Below are 22,956 nucleotides of genomic sequence, written 5' to 3'. Positions count from 1 at the left end.
CAGTGTCTTTTGAAAAAAGCCTTTTTACCTTCATAGGTAGCGTATGATCTGGGTACATACTACTTTCATCAAATCTTACTTATGGGATTCCATTGGGTGGTTATTGTTGTTGTAATAAAATAGTAAAACTTGCCCAAAATCAAATTATCCTTAAAGTACACAGTAAGATGTTCAATATGTAATACAGATTTAGAATGAAGCATCTAAGGCGTTCACACCTAACCTGATCGCCAAATACAATTACCTTGAAATGTGAACCACAAAATATAAGCAAATCCAAGAAGAAAAAAGAAAATTTGTGTCTCAAAATTAAAACAACACATTGAAAAAAGAAAAGAAGAGGAAAAGACCAAAACTGTGGGGGAGATTCCCCAATTTTTCTCCACATTTTTTGGAATTTTGGTCCTCCATATAAGCGCGGCGTGGAAAAAGGAAAACTAATACATTTGAATTTGATTGTGGAATTTTTGGAATCTTACAAACAACAACAACCCATAAAATCCCACAAGTGGGGTCTGAGGAGTGTAGTATGTACGTAGATCTTACCCCTACCCGAAAAAGTAGAGAAATTGTTTCCGGAAGACCCTCGGCTCAAGATAATAAGAAAAACAAAAAGGAAAAAATATTAGTTTCACCACAGAGATCATAGGAGAAATAGGAACATAAAATACAGAAAGAAAAATGCAAAACAAAAATGATGGCTGGATTCTTACAAAAGAATATCAAAAAAAATGTTTATTTAAAATTTTAGAACAGTTTTTAAATTTCATTTCAACATAAGTATTCTTTTGATTTGGGGAGTTAAAACTTTTATAACAAAATTACAAAAAAATATTTTCACAAATTTTTCTTTCAAAAAATCTTCTCCAAAAGTTACACCAACCTTTTCTTGTCTTTTGGGGTAAAAACGCTTTTCTGCGGTGTGGACCAAGAAGACCAGAAGCATCTCCAGATATGCCACAAGCCAACCACGCGCCTCTGTCCGCCAATCAATCATAGCCATCCACTTGTCAATTGATCTAACGGTCCTCACGGTCTCCTGCTCCACTCAGCATTTTGTATATCAATAGGACTCATTTTCCCCTTCCTATCCTCCGTCCTCACCACACACTGAATTTCGCCTCTCTCATTTCCCCTGTTTTTTCTTCTTATTTTCTCCTTTCTGCATACCCTAATTTTTAACCATGCTTCTCAAGGCGGCACCAGCTTTTGCTTTGTTGAACACCCAAGGGGAAAATCTGAGCCCTTTGTTCTCATCTTCGAAGAGCTTTTCCCCAAAAAATGGAAATCGGTTCGTTGTTTCTGCTTCAAAGGCGACGAACCACAAGCCCTTGACCGGCGTTGTCTTTGAGCCCTTTGAAGAGTTGAAGAAGGAGTTGATGCTTGTACCCGCTGTTCCTGATACCTCTCTTTGCCGCCAGAAGTACTCCGATGATTGCGAAGCTGCTATTAATGAACAGATCAAGTGAGTTCTTATATTCCTAACCTTTAATCTTTTATTTTTTTACTTTTTTGTTTTTCAAATGGAATTTTCAAGTCAATAGGTAAAGTAAGGGTTAAATCTGTGGATTATTCATGAGTTATTCTGTGATTGCAGTGTGGAATACAATAATTCATATGTTTATCATGCGATGTTTGCCTACTTCGATCGAGACAACGTTGCTCTCAAGGGTCTCGCCAAGTAATTTTTCCGGAAAACCCTCTTGAAATTTTGATGGTCTTCCTATGTGGTTTTTTAGATTTTTTTTGGGTTAATTCTGAGTTATTGCTTTGTTTAATTTAGGTTTTTCAAGGAATCTAGTCTAGAGGAAAGACAGCACGCTGAGAAATTGATGGAATTCCAGGTGTCGATGATTTGCTGCTATCATAATTCTGTTTCCAACTCATCTTTTTCCTGTTGCCTTGTTTTTATAGTAGATGACTTCTAAATTTTGTATTCTTTGTTTCTAGAACAAGCGCGGTGGGAGGGTGAAGCTGCTGTCTATCTGTGCGCCACCTACTGAGTTTGATCACTGTGAGAAGGGGGATGCATTGTATGGTAAGTGTTCCTCCATTTATGTTGCTAAATATGAATGGTTGTCTCTGTCAATATTTACTTGAACAACTGGGACATGGATTACTTGTGGCAATGGCCCACAGATCTCTATCTTTTCTGTTTATAAGCAGTACTGTCCTAGAAAAGTAAATGGAGTTAGGCGCATATTTATTTTGATACTGTAGCTCTTTACTCCCAGAGCCCTATTAAGTATTAACTACTGCCCTTCCTCGTGAATCTGGAAGCTCTTAGCTAGGAGCTATGTTGCACGGATTCTCCAAAATGCTGCCGCACACGTGTCGATTCTCCAAAAATGCACTACTTTTGGAGGATCGGACACGCATCCGGTGATATTTTTGGAGAGTCCGAGTAACATAGGAAAGGAGTACTTCAATTGTTACAGTTCCTAAAAGGACATTGAACTTATTATTTACTTACCAATTCCTTTTTTGTTTAATTTGCACTGTAGCAATGGAGCTCGCACTTTGTCTGGAGAAGTTGACGAATCAAAGGCTTCTAAACTTGCACGCTGTGAGTTTTTTCAAATTCTTGTTCAGTTGTGTTGACATACTTTTGGATCAAATTTGATGTAGGGATGATCACTCTGCTGGTTTTTGTGATGTAAATATATATATATATATCAAGTAGGGCAATTTGACATGCTTTGCTTTTTGAATGTGACCATTTTTATGTTTTAATGGATGTACTTAAACTTTAAAAAACAGATAGCTTCACGAAGCAACGATGTGCATTTGGCTGATTTTCTTGAAAGCGAGTTCTTGGTTGAACAGGTGATGATTTTACTACATTGTAGAAATACTACTACAATATGCATTTAAAGATACTGAGGTTAAATCTTAAATCCATTTGTAGCTCACGAATTTTAAGAAACTATTTTTTTAATTATAGGTGGACGCAATCAAGAAGATCTCAGAATATGTTGCTCAGCTGAGAAGAGTTGGCCAAGGACTTGGTAAACTTGCACTCCTTTTAAAGATTATATTTCTTATTCATTGTGAAACACCTTCATATCCTATTTATACAATGCTCTCCTCAGTTGTTCTCATAACATCTACCTCTTTGGTTGCGATTTAGGTGTCTGGCAGTTCGATCAGATGCTGCTGAATGAGGGAGCTGCTGCTTGAAGGAGAAGATAGAATTTCACTTTGCATTTGTATTTTGCCATTGTGGAGGATGTCTTTAGTTTATTTTGATATTAGAAAAGGGCTCTGAGATTCTAGGCCTCTTAGTAGTAGAAAGTATGAGTGGTAAGAAAGTCCATATAAGATTGACCTAATAGATTTAGCCAGCTGTGCTATAGTTTAGTAGTTGTCAAGTACTTTTGGAGTTTAATTAGTTTTATCTAGGGTATCATGCTTGCTCTCGTAGCTTGAACATGAAGTGCACCCAGAAAGCACTGTATCAAATTTAAGTGAGTCCCCCTTTATTTCAACTGATGTGTGGGTATTTCTGCAATTTATTGCATCAAATTAATTTGGACCTGCAGTAGAAGTTGACTTTGCATATGAGTATTTTGTTTCTGAATTTCTTGTGATAATGTTTCCTCTATATTGGGTATTTGTAAGTCTTGCTATAAAGTTATTCTAGGTTTATCATAATTTTATCACAAAATTCTCTCCTTTTCCTCCTCTGGTTAAAGGAAAAGAAAGTTGGTAACGTAATTCAATTTTCAATTTAATCGATCTTAATCCGAGGAGGGGTTAAAAAATGGAAGGAGGACATTGGCAAGTGTAAATTCAAGATATGGTCTCTTTAAACCAAAATTACATGTGCTTGCATGTATGGTGATAGTTCTCTTTGATTTTTCTTCAATTTTGTAGTGAAAAAAAATCTAATAGGCACCAAATTTACTGTGGAGCCGAACTGTTTTCTTCTTGTTCTCCCCAATCTCTCATAATTATCAGAACTAAACTTCTGTTTTCCACTAATCTGAAGGATTTTGGGCACGTTTGACATTTGTACGCGGGATCGTCAAGTAAAAAGAAATGGTAACAGAGCATACACAGAGGTGTATTTCTTCCAAATTCAAACAGCAAGGTTTACATTTCCCTTTTTAATTAAATCTACCTTTTCTTCTTGTTCTTCTAATTATTAGACCTGAAAGGCAATATGAAAAAAGCCACTCATGCAAGCAAATGTTTAAACTCTTCGAGACAGGATTAAATTTCAAAATGACAAAAGAATAAAAGAGAGATAAATCAAAAGAAACAGTTAACTGGAAAGGAACCAGGTGTAAAAAAATTATATGTACAAACTTATTCTGCATATTTGACATCATTATTGAGGTTTTTATGATGAAATTTACCGAGATGGGAAAGTGCAATGCTATTGAAGCTCAGACGAAAAAGTGCAATTCTTCAAAAGTGTGCATGATAGAGTATAATCCTGAAAAATGGTGGATGACAAAATTTTAAACGCATTGTCATACTTTCTATTCGAATGACCAGTGCCCAATTAGCCCTTCATGCTCCCCCCCCCCCCCCCCTTTTTTTTTTTAAATATTAAGCCATCACCAAGGCTAGTGCCGTTGGTGTTGGGGGATAGGCTCGACCCCTACCATGTCTATTCACGTGCAAAAATTACAAAGAGGAGGGGCACATGGACCTTAACCTTCAAAAGAAACATGACTGATGCAGTCTTCAAAAAAAGTTGGAAGAGAGAGCCTATACAACTCTTCCATAGCTAACTATGAATTCAACTTACAAAGAAATTACTTTTGTCGTATCTTTTTCTAATACTAGGAAGTTGCCATTTGTCAAGTTGAAAATGCCCCTTCACCTCTTTCGGAGGTTGTTGAAAAGAGTAGTCGAAGGTATCGTTTCCACTAGACGAGGCTAACTTAGCTAAAGAATCCGCTACTTGATTTGCTTCTCTAAAGCAATGGGTGAAGTGTACCTCTGCCCTAGTGACTGTCGAGGTGATGTCTTTGATTATCTTTCTAAGCTTGAGATTGTTGGTGTCTTCATTTTTCAACATATTTGTCACAATCAGAGAGTCTAATTACAAATCGAAAGCACGTATTACATTTTGAAAGCACCAGTCTACCCCATATTTGGCTGCTTGTGCCTCTGCTTGGTTGTTGCTATTGCGTTGGATAGGAATTGAAAATGCCATAACCAAATCACCTAGTTCATTCCTGATAACTCCTCCGATACCTGCTCTTGAATTGTTGCCTAGAAAACTTCCATCTGTGTTAACCTTAAACCTTCCTACCGCAGGCATTTGCCAAGATACCTGTCTCTATACTACCACTGGTTTGAGTTGTTCAATGGTCTTGCATTGTTGAGTCCAAGTACCAGTTGTTTTTAGTTTTGGGAAGGCAATAGAAAGAGCTGCATTAATGGTCCATTGTATTTGCACCCCCATTCTTATAGTAACAAATTTTCCTTGTTCCCCATATTTCCCAGAAAATACAAATTGGAACAACTTGAAGGTAGTTTGTGAACCTCATTTTTAGGCCTTGTATCCCTCCAATTTTTCAATACCATATTTGGAGACCAGTGGTGATGCCTAATGCCGAGCGATGCACCAAAGAAATTCCATATGTGCTTGGCAGCCTGTCCTTCAATGAAGACATGTTGGATCGATTCGCACATAGGATTTGAGCAGCAAAAGCACATAAAGGATAACTGGTTGCTAAAGTTGTTAATTATTTCATCGAAAGGTAACCAGCACAAAAATAATCTCCAAGTTAGAAAAGATATCTTAAAGGCAAGAATTTTGTGCCATACCTGAGCTAGAACATGGTTCTCATCCTTTTTGTGTCTGATCATATTCCATACAGACGTGTTGGAGAATTATCCATCTTGAGTAGCATTCCAGTTGGCATAATCATGTTGATCCTCATGGCCAATCTCAATGTTGTTGATCTGCTGCACCATATATTCTAGAAGGATTCTTCTCAATTTGTTAAGGTTCCATCTTCTATTTGTGAAGTACTCCTTGACTTTAGCTTTATGGTTGGTTACATCATCTGGATAGAGAGTAGCCAAAGCACCCGTTTCGCTCCAATTATCCCACCACATACTAGTGTCTCCATTATTTATTTTCCAAACGATCTTTGCTTTTGCATTATCTCTGATGTTAAGAAGGAATTTCCATGCTTGAGAGTTACCAGAATGCCACTTTTTGAGATGTCAGTCATGTCCCTAATTCCAATACCTCCTTCATCTATAGGAAGGCAAAGGTTTTTCCAAGATCTCCAATGATATTTTGCTTTATCAGCATTAGAATCCCAGAAGAACCTAGCAAAGTGCCTTTCCAGAAGATTAAGAGATGTTTTTGGAGGATTAATAGCAGTGAGATTATATGTAGGCATAGACTGAAGCACACTTTTGATTAGAACCATTTTTCCACCATATGTGAGCATCTTACCTTGCCACCCATTGAGTTTCTTTACAACTTTAGTAACCATATCATCAAAATAACAAATCTTCTTCCTCCCCACATAGATAGGGCAGCCCAAATATATAAACGGAAAAGTTTTATCCATAAAACCAGTACAAGCTCTAATCCTATTGATCCTATAAGCACTAGCTTTAGGGTTAGTGAGAAAAAAAACTTTTTTGTTTGTTCACCCTTTGACCAGAAGTCCTCTCATAATTGATAATTTGCTTCTTAATCAGCTTCACTGACCTACTGTTGCCACTGCTAAAAATGATAATATCATCTGCATAAGCAAGGTGGTTAATCCGAGGATCTCTTTGATTCATGGAGAAAGGGATAAAGTTGTTATTGTTGTGTAGGTTGTTGAGTGACCTGGAGAGAACCTCTGCTGCTAATATAAAGAGTGAAGGGGATAGTGAATCACCTTGTTTCAGGCCTTGTGATGAAGAGAAGAATCCATTTCTGGATCTATTAATAAGAACAGAATACCACACGTTGGAGATAAGTCTCCAAATACTATTAATCCAAGTTTCGGAAAAGCCAAACCTTTTTAAAACTGCCACAAGGAATGTCCATGACATTCAATTGTAGATCTTAGCCATATCAAGCCTTAGAACAATATTTCTCCCAGTATTCATCTTGAATATATTAAGGACAATTTCCTGGGTAAGCATAACATTTTTTGTAATTAGTCTATCAGAAATAAAGCCACTTTGGTTCCTGGACACTAACTTATTTAATAGAGGATTGAGTCTTTTGGAAATAATCTTGGAGATGATCTTGTTGGTGTAATTGCTCAAACTGATGGGCCTAAGATCAGAGAAGGTGGAAGGATTCTCCACTTTTGGTATAAGAGCCAAACAAGTATGAGTATAGAATTTAGTCAATTCTTAAGAATTATGCAACAAAGTCCATGACATTCTGCTTGACAATATTCCAGCATATTTGAAAAAAAATTCCATTATAACCATTTGGTCCAGCAGCACTACCAGGATTCATACTAAAGATAGCCTCTCTAACTTCATCTTCATTAGGCATGCTATTAAGAAAAATATTTTCCTCCTTTGTAATCAATTGAGGAATACATTGCAGCAAATCATGATTCAAAGTGGTTGGTTGAGGTTGAAGAAAGTGTTGTAATATTTGATTGCTGCTCTAGCAATTTTGTCTTCACCTTGAACCCATCTATTTCTGTGGTTCTTGATTTTGTATATTTGTAACCTCTTTTTTCTGTCTCTAAGTACACTGTGAAAGAATTTTCTATTGCAATCCCCATCTTTGAACCATTTAATCCGAGCTTTTTGTCTTAGAAGATAGTCTTGCATACCCATTCATCTAACATATTCTGCATGGCCCTTGTTTAGCTCCTCCCTATCATGTTCTGTGTTATTGAGAATGTTCAGTTATTCTAATGCTTGGACCTTGACCTCCCAAATACTTACTTGTTCCTTCACATCACCAATAATATTCCTGGACCATTGGCTAAAATTTTTGCTCACAGTTTTGAGTTTGCATTGAAGTATCCACATCGCATTGCCAATGACATTCATGTTCCAAGAATCTTGAACAACCTCCAAGAAATCTGTTTGTTCTGTCCAAAAATTAAGGAACCTGAAATACCTAATAAACTCCTTTTGATCAGAATGACACTTCATCAAAAGAGGTCGGTGGTTTGAATCTGTTCTAACCACGTGCTTGACAATGCAGCTTTGAAACCTTTGGGTCCATTGATCATTCACAAAAACCCTGTCAAGTCTCTTCCAAATCCTTTCACTAGGTCTTCTATTGTTGCACCAAGTAAATCTGGAACCTACAAATCCTTGATCAGAAAGGCCACAAGCTTCCATTATACTAATGAAATCAAAACACATGTGAGCTCTATGTGGTCTACCCCTAACTTTTTATTAGGGTCCATTATGGAATTGAAGTCTCCCCCAATGTACCACAGACCATTGATCCGATTGCTCATACTTTCAATACTATCCCATAAATCTCTTCTTTCCACAGAAGTGCATTTAGCATACACCACAGTAATATAGTTATCAATGTTCAAGTGTCCTTGAAATGGAGAATAATTTGTTGTTCATCATTAATCAAAATATCTTCATGATCTATGTGTTTCCAGAAGTACCAGATCTTCCCATTGGAATTGGCCAAGCAATGGGTGAAACCTAGAAATCTCCTGTATCCGTCAATCTTGCGCATATTCACAAAAGGTTCAAAGATAGCAATGAACATCACTTTATTAATGTTGGCAAGATTTTTAAGTCTATGAAATACTTTCTTGGATCTTACCCCCCTAATATTCCAACATATTGTACTAATTATGGGATATTGGAGTGGTAGTAATTTGTTTCTGTTCTCCCACTTTGCTGGATGATGAGGTTCTTGTTTTATTCTTTCTTTCTCTGTTTCTTTGTCTGCTTCTGCCTCTATTGTCCTTTGAATATTCTTCATTTTCAAAATCGTCTTCATGTTGCATTTTTGTAAAGTTCTCATTTTGGTTTGATCTTTCTTCCTTGGACTGTGATGATCCAGTGTCTCTATATTAAAATTGTGTATTTTCTTTGTTACCATCGAGGGGTTTAGGTGGTTGGTCGACTGAGTGTTCACCTCTAAGCTCAACAACCAAGTGTATAGATTCTTGATTTTTAATGCTCGAGGGTAAACTGGTGGACATATCAATATCATTAATTTTGTACCTCTTCTTGTTCGTGATTTCCTCCTTATTTATTGATGATTTAATTGTATTCTCGATTTTCTCCCCACTATCCTTATTTTATTGATTGTGTTGCTGTACTTCATTTTTTTCTTTTGTCGAACTAGTTTCCGCTTCCTGCACATGTTCAACAGCCATCTTTTCCTTCCCATTTTTTACTTTGCTCTCATCTCGGCAGCTTTCTTCAATCAAAATTTGCTGAGCTTGTGTAGTAGTAGTGACCTTTTTCCCTTTTCTCTTAATGTGATTAAGAGAAGGCTTGAAGCTAATCTTACTTTTCTTTCTTGGCATCTTCTTCTTTTTCTGATTTTTTTTCTTGTCTTTGACTCTTGTCAACATGGTCTGCTCAATTTTTCCAGTGGTCATAGTTCTTTTGTTCATGTTCTCCTTCTTGTGTTGTACATCCTTTGTCCCTCCTTTGTTATCAATAAAGTTGCTATCCTCATTGCTATTCTGCTGATTTTCCTTACTGCTTTCTTCTCCTGCTTGAATGAAGTTTGTTTCTTTAAGACTTGTCTCAGCCTCTTTCGTTTCACTTGTCCTTTTCCTTTCCAGAACCCTGCAATTCACCATGTTGTGGCCAAGCTTTCTACAATGTTTACAATACTTTGGAACACTCTCATATTCTATTTTCTGAGTAAAACCTTTCAGTGGAGAATCCTCATCTTGTATCCCATATAAACACTTTATATTTGAGGTTTAAGGAGATCGATTTCGACTCTAACTTTAGCCATACTTGGTCTAGTTCGACCATAAGTGGCAGCATCCTCGCTAACGGTGTGCCAGTTTCACTACATATTTGCTTTACATAATGCCATGTGTGCATATTAAAAAGAAGACCTGGGAGCAGAACCCATACCGGAACAATGGGGATATCTTCATCTGGCTTGAAATCCGGCATCCATTTTTGAAGCCACATCTGTATTCCATCCACTTCAACAACCCTCTTGAACCAAACAGAATTGAAATCATCTTCATTAGTAAAGTCCAAAAACACATTATAGTTGTCATAGACGCCGATTTTAGCTGATCCCTTCACTGGAAAAAATTCTCTGAAAGTAGACCTAATTTTATCAATTTGGGGCCTTGGCTTAAGAAATTTGCCAATGATGGTCAGTCTACATTCGTCAACCATAATTCCATAATTGTCAGAAGCTTTGAAAATCGTAGCCGGCATTCCTTTGTATGTGGTATGTCTTGCAATAATCGACTCTCTGGCATGACATATATTGGTTGTTTGTTTGGGTGTTGCCGTTGTGATTGTAGTCGCATAATCGGTTTTCCCAGAAATTCCTTCGACGGATGGATTCGCCGTAGATGGAGGGTTAATTTGCTTATCTATACACGCCAGTGGGTCTCCGTAGGATGGCGCCATAGGGCGGCGCGTGTTGGAGACTCGCGTAAGGTTACCGTTTAGAAAGTAACGACTATATAATGTACGGAGAGCTTTTTTCTTCATGCTCCCTTATGAATTAACATTATTAGAAAAATGAAAAATACATTAAATCAACACCGATTTTTTTCTTCATTGTGAAAGCTGCCCTGGTCCAACTGGAAGTCCACGCACCTTTGCGGCCTAATTACGTTGGGTGGCTATTTTTAAGATCATTTATATTTGAAAATTTTACCTCTTATAGCAAAGGTATACACCCTATTTATTATAAATCAAAATTATTTTAAAATATTATTTTCTATAGCTACATTTTATATTTTATAACAAAATAAGTATTTATGGTATATACTACCATTGATGCATGAAATAAGGCATGAAGTATGCTATTTATATTTTTCATCTCTCTTAGACAACTGGACATACCTATTTTTAAGGTGATTGCCGTTATTGTATGCATGAACACATGTCGTGAATACATGTGAATACGCATGCATACAGCTGGACTGCCCTAATTTTAGGTGTTTTTTACATACAACAGCGCGAATACATGTGAATACATGCGCGTACAGCTGGACTGCCCTGATTTTAGGTGCTTTTCGCTGCTGTATTCATGAATACATGGCGCGAATACATGTGAATACATGCGCGTACAACGGGACTACCCTGATTTTTAGGCATTTTTGCATACACTACTCTAACAACTGAATAGTAGATATAGAAAGTAATTATGTATATCATAGCTATAGGAAGTTAATAGCCACAAACAATAATGGTTTCTGAAAATTCATCTTTATATTTTGACTTCTTTAAGAAATTTTCGCTTTTTACCTATCCGACATTCTTCCATTTGCATCTTCTTCTACTACTTTATCCTTTTGCATTTACTTCTCCTCCTCCGAAGAAAATTACACAATACAATTGTTACTTTTTGTTTTTTTTTGTTTGAGCTTACAAAAACTTGTTGAAGAAAACAAAATGCGTCCATTATTTTTTGAAGGTTTAAGGTGAATCTAACCACTAAAAATTATCGAAATTAATATTAGAAGGTTGTATCAAATTTGAAGTCTTTTGGCGTTGATTTGGATTAATCTTGAAGCAAAATATGATGGTGATTTTTTTTTACAGTAGTTACTGCGATGGTCAGAATTTGTGGCCAATTATAGCAATTTGGCAGGATTTTTGTAAATCAGTTATGGCAATAGTTAGAAATTGCGTCCAATTATAACGATTGCCAGATGATTGCCTAAACTTTTGCAAATCTATTACGACGATAGTCAAAATTTGCAGCCAATTATGACTATTGCCGTAGGGCAAGAAGTTCTAATGAGCATAGTTGACCGGAGATTACTTTTACAAGAATTTTTTTAACGGGATTAAAATTTTAACGGTGGCACCAAATGATCGTCTTTGTGCAAATCACCCCACCTAGAGGGTGAAATTCAAAAATAGCAAGATTTATAAGTGGTCAGTTCAAAAATAACTCAGTTTCAAAAGTAATTGAAATTTAGCCAATTTTCATGTAAAGATAAATTTGAGTGAAAATACTGTTCAAAACTCGAAAAATACGCCAGTATATTATGCTGGAGTTCCAGCATAAGTATACTTGAACTCCAGCATATTATACCGGAGTTCTAGGATAAGTATGTTGGAACTCCAGCATAATATGATGGAGTTCCAACATAAGTACACTAGAACTTCAGCATAATATACTGGAGTTCCAGCAAAGTATATCAGTCCAGTATAATATGCTGAAAGTTCATACACAAGTGCTCGAATCTCCAGTATATTATGCTAGAACTTTCCGTGTGTTGGAGTTCCAGCATAATATGCTGGAAGTTCATATACAGATGCACCGAACTCCAGTATATTATGCTGGACCGGTCTCTATATAAGCAAAATAGTAATTATTTTTCATTGACTTGATAAATGCTAGCTATTTTTGAATGACAAGTCCAAAAACTGGCTAGACCGTGCTATTTTTACCACCTTTGCTGCATGAACCATATCATTAGGCCCAATTAAAACCCAAGCTTTGAGCCAACTGCCACGTGTTTATGAGTCATGAACCGGATGCTGTAATGATGGACCCCGCAACTAAAACCCATAAAGAAGTTTCGTGTGTGTCCGTCTTCGTTTATGATCTGTCTTAGACCACTCAATATAGCACCATTTGGCTTCTTCTTGAAAGTCGCAAATATGCAAAAGAACTTTCATAGAACGAATAAAAAATTAGAGTATAAATAATCACAAGAGTTCTGAAAAAAAACACAGATCAATAGCAGCGAAGAAATGGTGAAGCTTGCAATTAATCTCATCATACTGCTACTCCTCCCTGTTTTCTTACAATCAAACGCTGGTGAATCCTCCTTCGATGTTCGTAAACACCTTGCCACTGTATCCAGGTTTCTCTCTGATCAATTATTTTGAAATTCGATACTGTCAAAGGATAAATTTGATCCGTGATATGTAATTAGGGCTGTATATTTCTGCACTGCTTTATCTACGTGTCAATTTTCAGTTTCTGTTGCAGAGTTTGGTGTTTATCTGAGTGCTCGATAGCAGTCGGTTACTAATGCAGTTGGCGTTTTCATTTGCTGCCTTGAATTGTTCTATTGATTACTACTTGTTTATTGTTTTTTGTGGGAAGGTATAATGTTTCCAAGGACATATCAGCGAATTCATTCGTATCTTTTGAAATTCCAGATCAATGTACACCTATTCATTTGAATCTAGTGGTGAGTTTTTGTAAGATGTTGCCAATTTCATTTAAATTCAGATGATTTTTTATATTACGGAAATACATGCCAGTACTTGTATTGTCTGTAGTGGGATTACTCGAAAGCTATTAATAGCGGAGCTAGGAATTTTAACAGGGAGATTCAGAATATTGAAACCTGTGATACAACATTTTTTGAACTACGTACATCCCTTCTGTTTCATAATATATGAAAAAGATAGTTTTTACTCTATTTGCGTAGTACAATTTTCCGACGAAGGGGATTCAATTGAACCCCTTCCTTGGCTGTGGCTCTCCACCTGGCTATTATTGCCTAGCTGAAAGCTGCTGGAGATTGATTTGATGTTCATGTTATTATTTGGAACCATAAGAGCATGGAAATTATGAATCAAATTCTATTTAACTGATGTTTATATGTGGAAATATATGCAAACACGTTGAGGATTGAACTTTATATACTAGTGTTTATCTCTAGAAGCATATCTAGGGGTTTATTGCTAACGTATATATTGGGGGTTTTCCTAATGACCATACACTGGCTTTTGGTACCAGCTGGAGTCCGTCTGCACCATACCACTATTGGAAGAAGATATCATACTTTCAAATGAGAAGATACTCTGTAGCTTAACACAGAAAGGAAAGCAGAATCCAAAAATTTAGATTGCTAACTAAGTGTTTTAGAACTTTCACCGAAGAATTTTAGAGGTAGAATAACTGGCTGATTTTCACTTACTACACCATTCTCTGCTCTCTTTGCTCCCTCCATGTTCATTGGAAATACTTCTATACCACTTTAGTTATTATTTTGGCACTTTACATACTTTGGATTCTCTCTCACAAATTTTATGATGGAGGAGACAGAGACATGCGTGCTCCACAAAGATTTGAATTTGAAGTTTTTAATGGAAATCTGGCTGATGATAAATTTAAATATTTTGGCTGGAATTTCTGAAGTAATGCTTTGTTCGAAAGAGATGTTTCAAAGATAATTTATTGTAACTTGTAATCACTTTCTTCTTCTTTGATAGGCAAGGCATGGAACTCGTGCACCAACGAAGAAAAAGATAAGGGAATTAGAAGCTTTGGCTGCTCATTTGGAAGTCCTTGTACGTGATGCAAAAGAACAGAAGCAATCTTTGGAGAAAATTCCCGCTTGGTTATTGGGGTGGAGCTCTCCTTGGAAAGGAAAACTTACAGGTGGAGAGTTGATCAGTGAAGGAGAAGATGAATTATATCATCTTGGAATCAGAGTTGGGGAAAAATTTCCAGACCTTTTCAGTGAGGAATACCACCCAGATGTATATTCAATCAAGACTACCCAGGTTCATAGATTCTCTTCTTACATCTTTATATTAGTTTCTTACTTCTTTATATTCGGTCAAGCACGACTAAAGTCATCCTTCCTATCCCAGCTTCAATAATAGTCAAAGAAGTTTTGCAACCAATGATTAAAAAGATCTGACGTGCCAACCAGAGGCGGACTTAGGAATTGAAGGTGGCAGGTGCCATAATTACCTTTAATGTATACTTTGTCATGATTAATACGGAATTTATTAGGAACGTTTATTTGTTTTTTTTTAGTTTATTTGGGTCAACCTAATAGGTATTTTTTATTTGTAAATATAAAAATTATATCTCGGATATGAAAAAACAAACGTAATTAGCATTTAAATAAAGAATCACACCTTTATTATAACAACACAAGTAAAATTAACATTTTTACTAGGAAATTACATCTTTTTCTGTATATTAAAAATAAATTTACACAAGTAAGATAACATCTTCAATAAGGGAATTACATCATACAGAATAAGAAAATTTTTTAAAAAATATTTTCAATAGAAAAATTATACCCCATAAGTATAAAATTAAATTAACGACAAGTTTCCAAATATCAGTATCATAAATCTCATATTTTTTAATCAATGCTTACGAAATTTTCATCATAATTTAATAGTAAAGAGATTTAACTTATATTTAATACCATAGAATAACACAAAGTTTTATGATATAATAAAAAAGATGAATTTTTTTTTATCTCAATCCAAAATTCCCATCAAGACCCAAGTTTTTCGGATTCGAAAGCAGAAAACTCATAAATTTAAGATTAAGAGGAATGCTTATATTATATAATTTTAAAGTTTTGGAGTCTCTTTTTTGAGTGTTCTTGCTAGAGACCACATATAAAATAATAGAATAGAGAAAAAAATATAAAAAATAATAAAACGACAAATAGAAAATTTGGGAGTAGCCGAAAAGGAAAATATCTGGGACAAAAGGAAATAAAAAGCACAAAGAAAAGGAAAAGTCGGACAAGGTTCAAGATAAATTCCAACTTGAATTTTATACATGAGAGAAGCTTTCAAAAAGATCTACCAACCATGGCACCTTTGTCTAGTTTACGGCTGGGGGTGGCAAGATCAGATATTTAGCCTAGTGTAAGAAAATTTAAACATAGGTATATAAAAAATTTATCATCTTAGCGGGTGCCATGCCACCCCTTCCTAAAGGGGTGGATCCGCAACTGGTGCCAACAATAGTTGAAGGGCTAAAGGACATCATAGAATATCTTATCATCTTGTCATTAAAAAAGGATATCTTATCATCTTGTGAGCTTAAGGACTTTTGGTCCTATGACTTGCACTTTGCCTTGTCTTCGTTTTCCGACTTCTGGTGTTTATGTATAACAAGTTTGCACACAGATGATCTCCAAATAAACAGATAGCAGGGATTTTTGTAGAAGCTTTTGTCCATCTTGTTGCTTTTATCAGGCACTAACATGGCTTTAGATGTTGCAGCCAAGCGTCTTTATTGACCAACCAAAGCTCATCTTAAATTTCACATATTTAAGTGATGCAACGAGAATTCAGATGCTTTACACGTATTTTGATTTGCATGATTTTAGATCTTATATACTTTCTTTCGTACAACTATACCTTTGTTTTTAAAGGTTGCAGTCTCTTAATTCCATGTCAAATTCTTTTACCTTTCCCAGTCATATTGACTTCAAGATTCATGTTTAAATATATAGGTTCCTCGGGCATCAGCTAGCGCTGTGGCATTTGGGATGGGGCTATTTAATGGAAGAGGGAAGCTTGGACCAGGAAGGCATCGAGCTTTTGCTGTTACCAGTGAAAGCCGTGCAAGTGACATAGTTTTGAGATTTCATGATTGTTGTCAAAGCTACAAGGTATGAATGCAAATTTATCTGCCTATATGGTGGAAATTTTCTGTGTGACAACAACAACAACAACAACAACAATAACCACCCAGTAAAATCCCACAAGTGGAGTCCGGGGAGGGTAGTGTGTACGCAGACCTTACCCCTACCCCGAGGTAACTCAGAATACATATCGGTTACATTCATGCACTTAACTGGTTAATGATCTATTCCTGTGTGAATGACATCAAAATTAGCTTACATTCATGCGCTTAACTGGTTAATGATTACATTACTCAGGGTACATATTGGTTACATTCAGTATGGCTTGATGTTAGCTAGAGTTCACAATTTTATGTCATGGAATGAAGCTCCTCTCCTAAAATAGCAAAGTTTAATATCTCCTAAACCTGTAAAGGTAAAAAGAGTCTGTTTAAACTGGGACCGAGGACTAGGAATAGATATATTAGGAATTTACTATTGAAAATTTTGATGGAGCACAACTAATTTTCAGTTAAGTTATTTAAGGCGGTATGAAAAAATTTGAAAAGTCTAATGCACACAAAAGTGAAATCTTGCATCCATTTATCGACAAAGTGCTAAGTCTTACAGTTTATGATTTAAAAATAAAAAATAAAGGAGAAAAGGTATGAATTGAGTGTCAAATACACTACATTTCATCTTCTGGACAGGGTGTACTGAATCGTAAACTTTTGCTACCTTTATTTTTCCTTAAAGTAACCACCTGTGGAATCTCTCCTTTGCCTATTCCTTTTAGTTGATATGGGTGTTATCTGATCTACAGAAGGCTTAAGCAAGACTTACAGATGCAAGCTTATTTCTTTCTTTCCTTTTTTTGTTTGGTTTCGGGGGGGAGGGGAGGTTTCCATTTTCTGATGTTTGATTGGCGAGCTGAGTGAGCAACAAAACTATGATATCTTCGTTTGATTGCAGGCTATTAGAAAAAGTCAGGAGCCAAATGTAGACAAGCTCAAAGAACCTGTATTGGATGAAATTACTCTTGAATTAGTCAGGCAATATGGGCTTAATTTTACGAAACAAGATGTGTCTTCTTTATGGTTTCTCTGCAAACAGGTTGGTATACACTATTACCCTTCTGATGAGTGCTAAAGCCTGTACTGTATACTTTTTTTTTTTTTTTTAATTTATAATCTAGATCTTCTTTTCTAAATGACTTCTCCCCCAGGAAGCATCCTTGTTGAACATCACCAATCGAGCTTGTAGTCTGTTCAGTCCATCTGAGGTACTTTTTACCAATCCTATTCTTTTATTTCTTCGTTCAATTTCCTCTCTGGCCTTCCCCTCGTTCCTGCTGATCTTCTCTCTGCTTTCTTCCCAGCTTTTTTCCTCTTTTTTCTGCTCGAAATGGGAAATAGTTTTTTTTTTTTTTTTTGTGGGGGAGGGGGGAGAATAAGGTGAAGGTAGGTTCTTGGTTCCGAGGTTGGATTTCGTGTTAGTTGTTGACTCATGTATTGTTCACAAGCGCTCCTTTTGTTTTTATTGTGTCGTAACATGGAATGCAGGGAGAGGGTGAGAGATCAAGCTAACTTCTATGATGTTTGCTTGAAACATAAGATGTACTTGTTGTGCACCATGTATTTTACAGCTTGTTTGGATGGTTATTGCCCGTTGTATCGTATTGTATTGTTATCCCAGAACAATGTTTGTTTTGATTGTTTATTTAAAATTGATTGTATTGTATTGTTAAATTCATTGTTCCGGAATGATGAAAAAGTCTCATTTTATGAAACAACCGATTTGGTGTGGTGGGATTGTTTCCTATTTTTCTTTCCAATTATTCCCTTACTTATTACTCCAATTTTATTTTATCCTTTATCTGTTTATTTATTTTACTCCATCCAAAATCCAATAACCAACTTTGTCTTCCTTCTTCCTTCATCCATTTGGTTCGTTTCCTCTCTTCTTTTTTCGTATGTTTTTTTATCTTCTTTGGATACTTTTTGTTGATTAACAACTTAATTTGCTCGGGTTTCTGTCCTTATTTTGAAACTACAGGTACTTTTTTTTTTGTTCATGACCATATTTTTTAGTTCTCTTTATTGTGCTACACCTATGACTAGTTTTGAAGATTTTTATTTTTTTATTAAGCTGTATATTCCGACAATGTAATTTACCAAGTTAAAATCATGGTTTAAAGTTTAGCATAAGCTTATTAGTTTTGTTTGCAACTGCACCTGGTTCGAAGATCTATATTTACATGTATTTGATTACATAATATAGTTTAAAATTTGTGCTATGGCGTTTGAGGATATTTTAGTAAATTTATCAGCTATAGTACAACACGATACAGTCAAATCAAACATAAAAATGGTATTTAACACAATAAACGATACTATCTATCCAAACGTTGTATCATAAAACGATACAATACAACACAATACAGTACAATACAATACATTATAAAATGATGGGTAACGATGATCCAAACAGAGTGTTAAGCACATCTCCAACTTTTCATTTATATGGAATGTTGGAGCTTTCTTGTTGCCATCCATGGTCACTGACAAGTTTACATTTTAGGTTTCTTTGTTGGAATGGGCTGATGATTTGGAGTTGTTCATTCTGAAAGGCTATGGTGATTCACTAAATTATCGAATGGGAGTGCCACTGCTTGAGGATGTTGTTCACTCAATGGAACGGGCAATTAAAGCTAAAGAAGGTAATACTGGTCCAACTAGCTTTTCTTTTCTTTTCTTTTATCTAGCTGGGGGTTAAATAGTTTTGTCCTGAGGCATATGAATATCTTATTATTCCCTTGTTGCTGCTACGGATCATTAAGGAAGAGATAGTGGAGGGTGTAACTGATTCTAACTCCTTATTCCTTGTACTCAAACCAAACGAGTAAAATGTAATAGTAACTGTGTAAATCTCTCTAGTCTCTCCTTCCAAGTAATCTAGAGAATATATATCCCAGATCAGCCGTTAAATTTGCAGATTCTGCGCTTATTCCTCGAGTTTAAGCTTCTGCTAGTTAGTTGTCCTTTGTAATAGGATTTGTGTAAATCTCACTAGTCTCTCTTTCCAGGTAATCCGGAAAATATATATCCAGCCCTAAATTTGCAGATTCTTCCTTATTCGTTGAGTTTAAGCTTCTACTTATAAGCTGTCCTTTTAGATAGGTGTTTCTAATGTTCAAGTTATCCTCAAATTGTTGATTCCTAGTATGAAAGCCTCCGTGTATCACTCACTCTAGTTTATCTAAAATTCTTCTATCCTATTCATGTCAGTTTCCATCATGCATGTGTATGTACTGAAAGTTCCTAAACTGAGCTTAGATCAAAACAATGAATTAGGTTCTCTGTGAATCAATGTTTAACCTGGGAATAATCTGTAATCTAGTTTTGTGTTTTTTTCAATTTCAGCTTTTCTTAATATTTTTTGTACATTCTCCTCCTCAGAAGGATATGCTCCAGGGACCTATGAAAAGGCAAGAATGCGTTTTGCTCATGCAGAAACTCTGCTTCCCTTTTCATGCCTGATCGGGCTCTTTCTTGAAGAACCTGGTGAGTGTTTGTACAGTAGGATGGTTACCGCTCCTACTCCAATTTTTCTAATCTGCTTCTGGTTGCTATAGAGTTTGAACTGATACAAAGAGAGCAAAGCTTGGAACTCCCGCAGAAGCCTCCTAAAACTAGAAACTGGCGGGGAAGTGTAGTGGCTCCTTTTGCCGGAAATAACATGTTAGTCCTGTACAGCTGCCAATTAGGCAACTCTAGCAAGTACTTTGTGCAAGTGCTACATAATGAATATACCATCGCATTGCCAGTAAGTGTTTCTGGATTCATATTATGGTGAATATTATTATGAATGGTCCTTGCTTTGCGATTCGTCCTTCACTAATCGCTAGGATACTGAAGATTATTCCTGTACTTTTAATTTTGAAAAAAAAAAGGTTTCACTGGCAGCCTGGTCCATATTGCCCAATTAAAGGTGGTTTTGTCCCAATCATTTTTCTGATATAATTCTGTAAAAGCAATATCTATCTATATTTTATTAAAGCATGAAGGCCTTAGAGAAATGTCTTTCACCTTTTATTACTCTTTTAAAACATATTTTACATTGGATAAAATTGTAAAATCAAAAGACTTCACGAATATTTAGGAGTTCTAAATCAAATAAGTTTTTTCGAATATAATTCTATGTTGGATATCTTTTCTAATAAGGACACAAATTATTGAGAAAATAAAAAAGAATACAAAAAGGTAGGAGGAAGCTTTCTTTTCCCTACAAGGAAACTCCATGATTTGTGTAACTTTTGTTCTCTGTCCTTGTATTTTAATCTTACAAGACCGATTTGCCTCTTTATTTTCCTTTCTTATGAACTATTTGTTGTTCTTAAAATTTAAATCATAAGTATTTCTGTAAAGCCTGGTTGATAAAGCCGTTTTTTTCTACTCCTAAAATTTACTACTGCGTGCTACAAATGATATCTACCACTAGGTTTTGAAATAGAAATTATTGTTGGAAAAAACAGTAATCATTTAGTTGTGATAAAAACTTTGTTTTACATTTGTTGAGGAGGAAACAGAACCAAACTAGAAATGTTGAAAAGCAAGAAGCTCCCTGGCGAGATGTTGATCGAACTTTTTACGCTTTAAAAAGAGAATTCACAGTACACAAAATTATCATTTAACTATTTTCCTAATATTTAGAATTTTGAAATTATTGACTATTCGATCTTTCCTTATATTTTTTTATAAATTTATTTATAACTCAAAACATATTTTTTAATGGAGTAATATTTATGTAATCTTTAAAACTTTATACACAATGATATAGGCTACACGCGGCATCACACGTATCCTAAAACTAGTACTTACAAGTTCATAAAGCGCCATATTGTCTTTCTAATATTGGGAAGTAGATAAAACCACCAGAACTTGCCTGTGAAACAATTTGTATCAGTGTTGCCATAAGACAAGCATGCCCGTGTAAGCTCTCATTGTGCCTTTTTCTTTGCGTGTTCTCTTCTTTTCTCGTCACTTTCCTTTTTCCTTTATAATAAAATATTCTAAAACAGTGTCCGGGAACTCAAACGACTTATAGAAATCAGTTGTCAAAATGCTGCTAACAATTTGTTCCCTTTGGGAATTTTGGTGGTTATGTGTGCTAGATTTTCTTTTTGAAAAATTTGGTTCCTTGCTAGTTTTACTCAGTTTAATTTGATGATATTCTCTCTTCCTGTAGGGTTGCAACAGTTCAAGTTTTTGCCCATTTGAAGTGTTTAAGGTATTATTTTCATATTTCACTAGATGATTCAATTTACTGGGACATAGGCTCTCTCTTAGCCATCCTAACTGTTGTCTACAGGAAAGAATAGCTGCTCCTCACTTGAAGCATGACTATAATATGCTTTGCAATGCAAACATGCAACAGGGACAGCAGAATTCTGCTTCCAGTAAGTTATCACAAATATTTAGTTGGCTTTTCTCGCTGAAGAATGCTGGTTCACCGGCTCAGAAAGTCGAGTTATAGTTTCTCACAAGTTTCTCTCTTCTTCTTTTTTCTTCTTTTCTATGTCTGGCCGGTTGTGCCTTATTAGCATGATTCATCCATTAAGCCAGCAGATGGTCCTGGCAGGGTTGCAATTTCTAGGATAACAAGTCTTGTATGGATGATGTTTCGGGGTTACAGAGTCACTAGTTGATTTTTGGAGGTCTAACCGTAGGTAGCAGAGAAGGAATATAATCACTGATTAGTGTTTTTTGTATGTTTCTCACATCTGGGGAATTTATGCTGTGTTGAATGAGAGAAAGAGGTGAGGAATCCTCTTTTAACTCTTGACTCTCCCACTCCAGTCGTTGCTTTTCCACTCCAGTCGTTGCTTTTCTTTCTGTTACTTTGTTATTGGCCCATGTTCCTAGAGTTTTGAATGGTTGATTTGGCTGCTCCTTGTCAAGTCTCAGTTACATTGCCATAGATAGTATGTAACAACAACACGAGTATGACTGACGCTCAAGTTCGGTCACTAATCAATTGTTTAGTGGATCTTTTAGCTATTTTATCATAAGTATGGAAGGGCTTCTTTCCAAGTATTTCAGCCAAATAGTAATTGGATATGCTGTATCACCGATTTTTGCTCTTCAAAGGGAAAATCCTTCACGATCCTGTTCCTCTAAATTTACAGGATCACTCTATGGTAATAACTTGTAACAGTGTTTATATATGGTTTGGTGTAAACATCAGTAAGTTTTTATTGACCATTTTTAAAATCCAAAAAACATTACAATACCTTTATTTTGGGTTAAATATCTTTTTAAGTTCTGATTCTTGTTTGGCAAAAGTAAAGACCCTTTTTCTTTTTTTTTTACGGAAAACTTAATGATGTGATAGGAAATTTGAAATTTCATTAATAATTGGTATTGGCAGAAAAAATTTGAAACTAAGGAAAAACAGTATACACATTGCGAAAAATAGTGGTCAATTAAAACAAAGAAAAAGTAATCACTTTACTTTTATTTAC

The 22,956-nt window shown here is 35.6% G+C and overlaps 3 protein-coding genes across 4 annotated transcripts; 2 read left to right on the top strand and 1 right to left on the bottom strand.

The window, feature by feature from the left end:
• The first annotated feature begins 1,087 nt into the window (after window positions 1-1,087).
• On the top strand, window positions 1,088-3,559 carry LOC104245688 (ferritin-1, chloroplastic). The gene is made up of 8 exons (XM_009801340.2): window positions 1,088-1,465; window positions 1,598-1,681; window positions 1,784-1,844; window positions 1,951-2,038; window positions 2,505-2,566; window positions 2,761-2,826; window positions 2,945-3,008; window positions 3,131-3,559. Exons 1-8 carry the CDS (start codon window positions 1,185-1,187, stop codon window positions 3,178-3,180), a joined length of 756 nt encoding a protein of 251 aa, XP_009799642.1. The 5' UTR covers window positions 1,088-1,184; the 3' UTR covers window positions 3,181-3,559.
• Window positions 3,560-7,339: 3,780 nt separating this feature from the next.
• Window positions 7,340-8,289, bottom strand: LOC138887744 (uncharacterized). Its single transcript, XM_070169524.1, has 2 exons — window positions 7,885-8,289; window positions 7,340-7,504 (listed from the first exon to the last, which is right to left on the bottom strand). The coding sequence occupies exons 1-2, from the start codon at window positions 8,287-8,289 to the stop codon at window positions 7,340-7,342; spliced, it is 570 nt and encodes a 189-aa protein (XP_070025625.1).
• Window positions 8,290-12,697: 4,408 nt separating this feature from the next.
• LOC104245686 (uncharacterized) lies at window positions 12,698-22,503 on the top strand. 2 transcript variants are annotated; one of them, XM_009801339.2, is made up of 12 exons: window positions 12,698-12,956; window positions 13,202-13,289; window positions 14,320-14,613; window positions 16,323-16,481; window positions 17,406-17,546; window positions 17,659-17,715; window positions 19,014-19,152; window positions 19,892-19,996; window positions 20,068-20,258; window positions 21,681-21,722; window positions 21,804-21,891; window positions 22,036-22,503. In XM_009801339.2, exons 1-12 carry the CDS (start codon window positions 12,844-12,846, stop codon window positions 22,038-22,040), a joined length of 1,422 nt encoding a protein of 473 aa, XP_009799641.1. In that variant the 5' UTR covers window positions 12,698-12,843; the 3' UTR covers window positions 22,041-22,503. The 2 variants fall into 2 exon arrangements, with proteins under 2 accessions (XP_009799641.1, XP_009799640.1); XM_009801338.2 differs by having other exon boundaries at window positions 12,709-12,956; window positions 21,804-22,503.
• The last annotated feature ends 453 nt before the right edge of the window (window positions 22,504-22,956 follow it).

The sequence above is a fragment of the Nicotiana sylvestris genome, chromosome 3 (genome assembly GCF_000393655.2).
Source record: "Nicotiana sylvestris chromosome 3, ASM39365v2, whole genome shotgun sequence".
Classification (NCBI taxonomy): Eukaryota; Viridiplantae; Streptophyta; class Magnoliopsida; order Solanales; family Solanaceae; genus Nicotiana; species Nicotiana sylvestris.
Note: the sequence above shows the minus strand (reverse complement) of the source record. Positions and strands in the feature narration are given on the sequence as shown.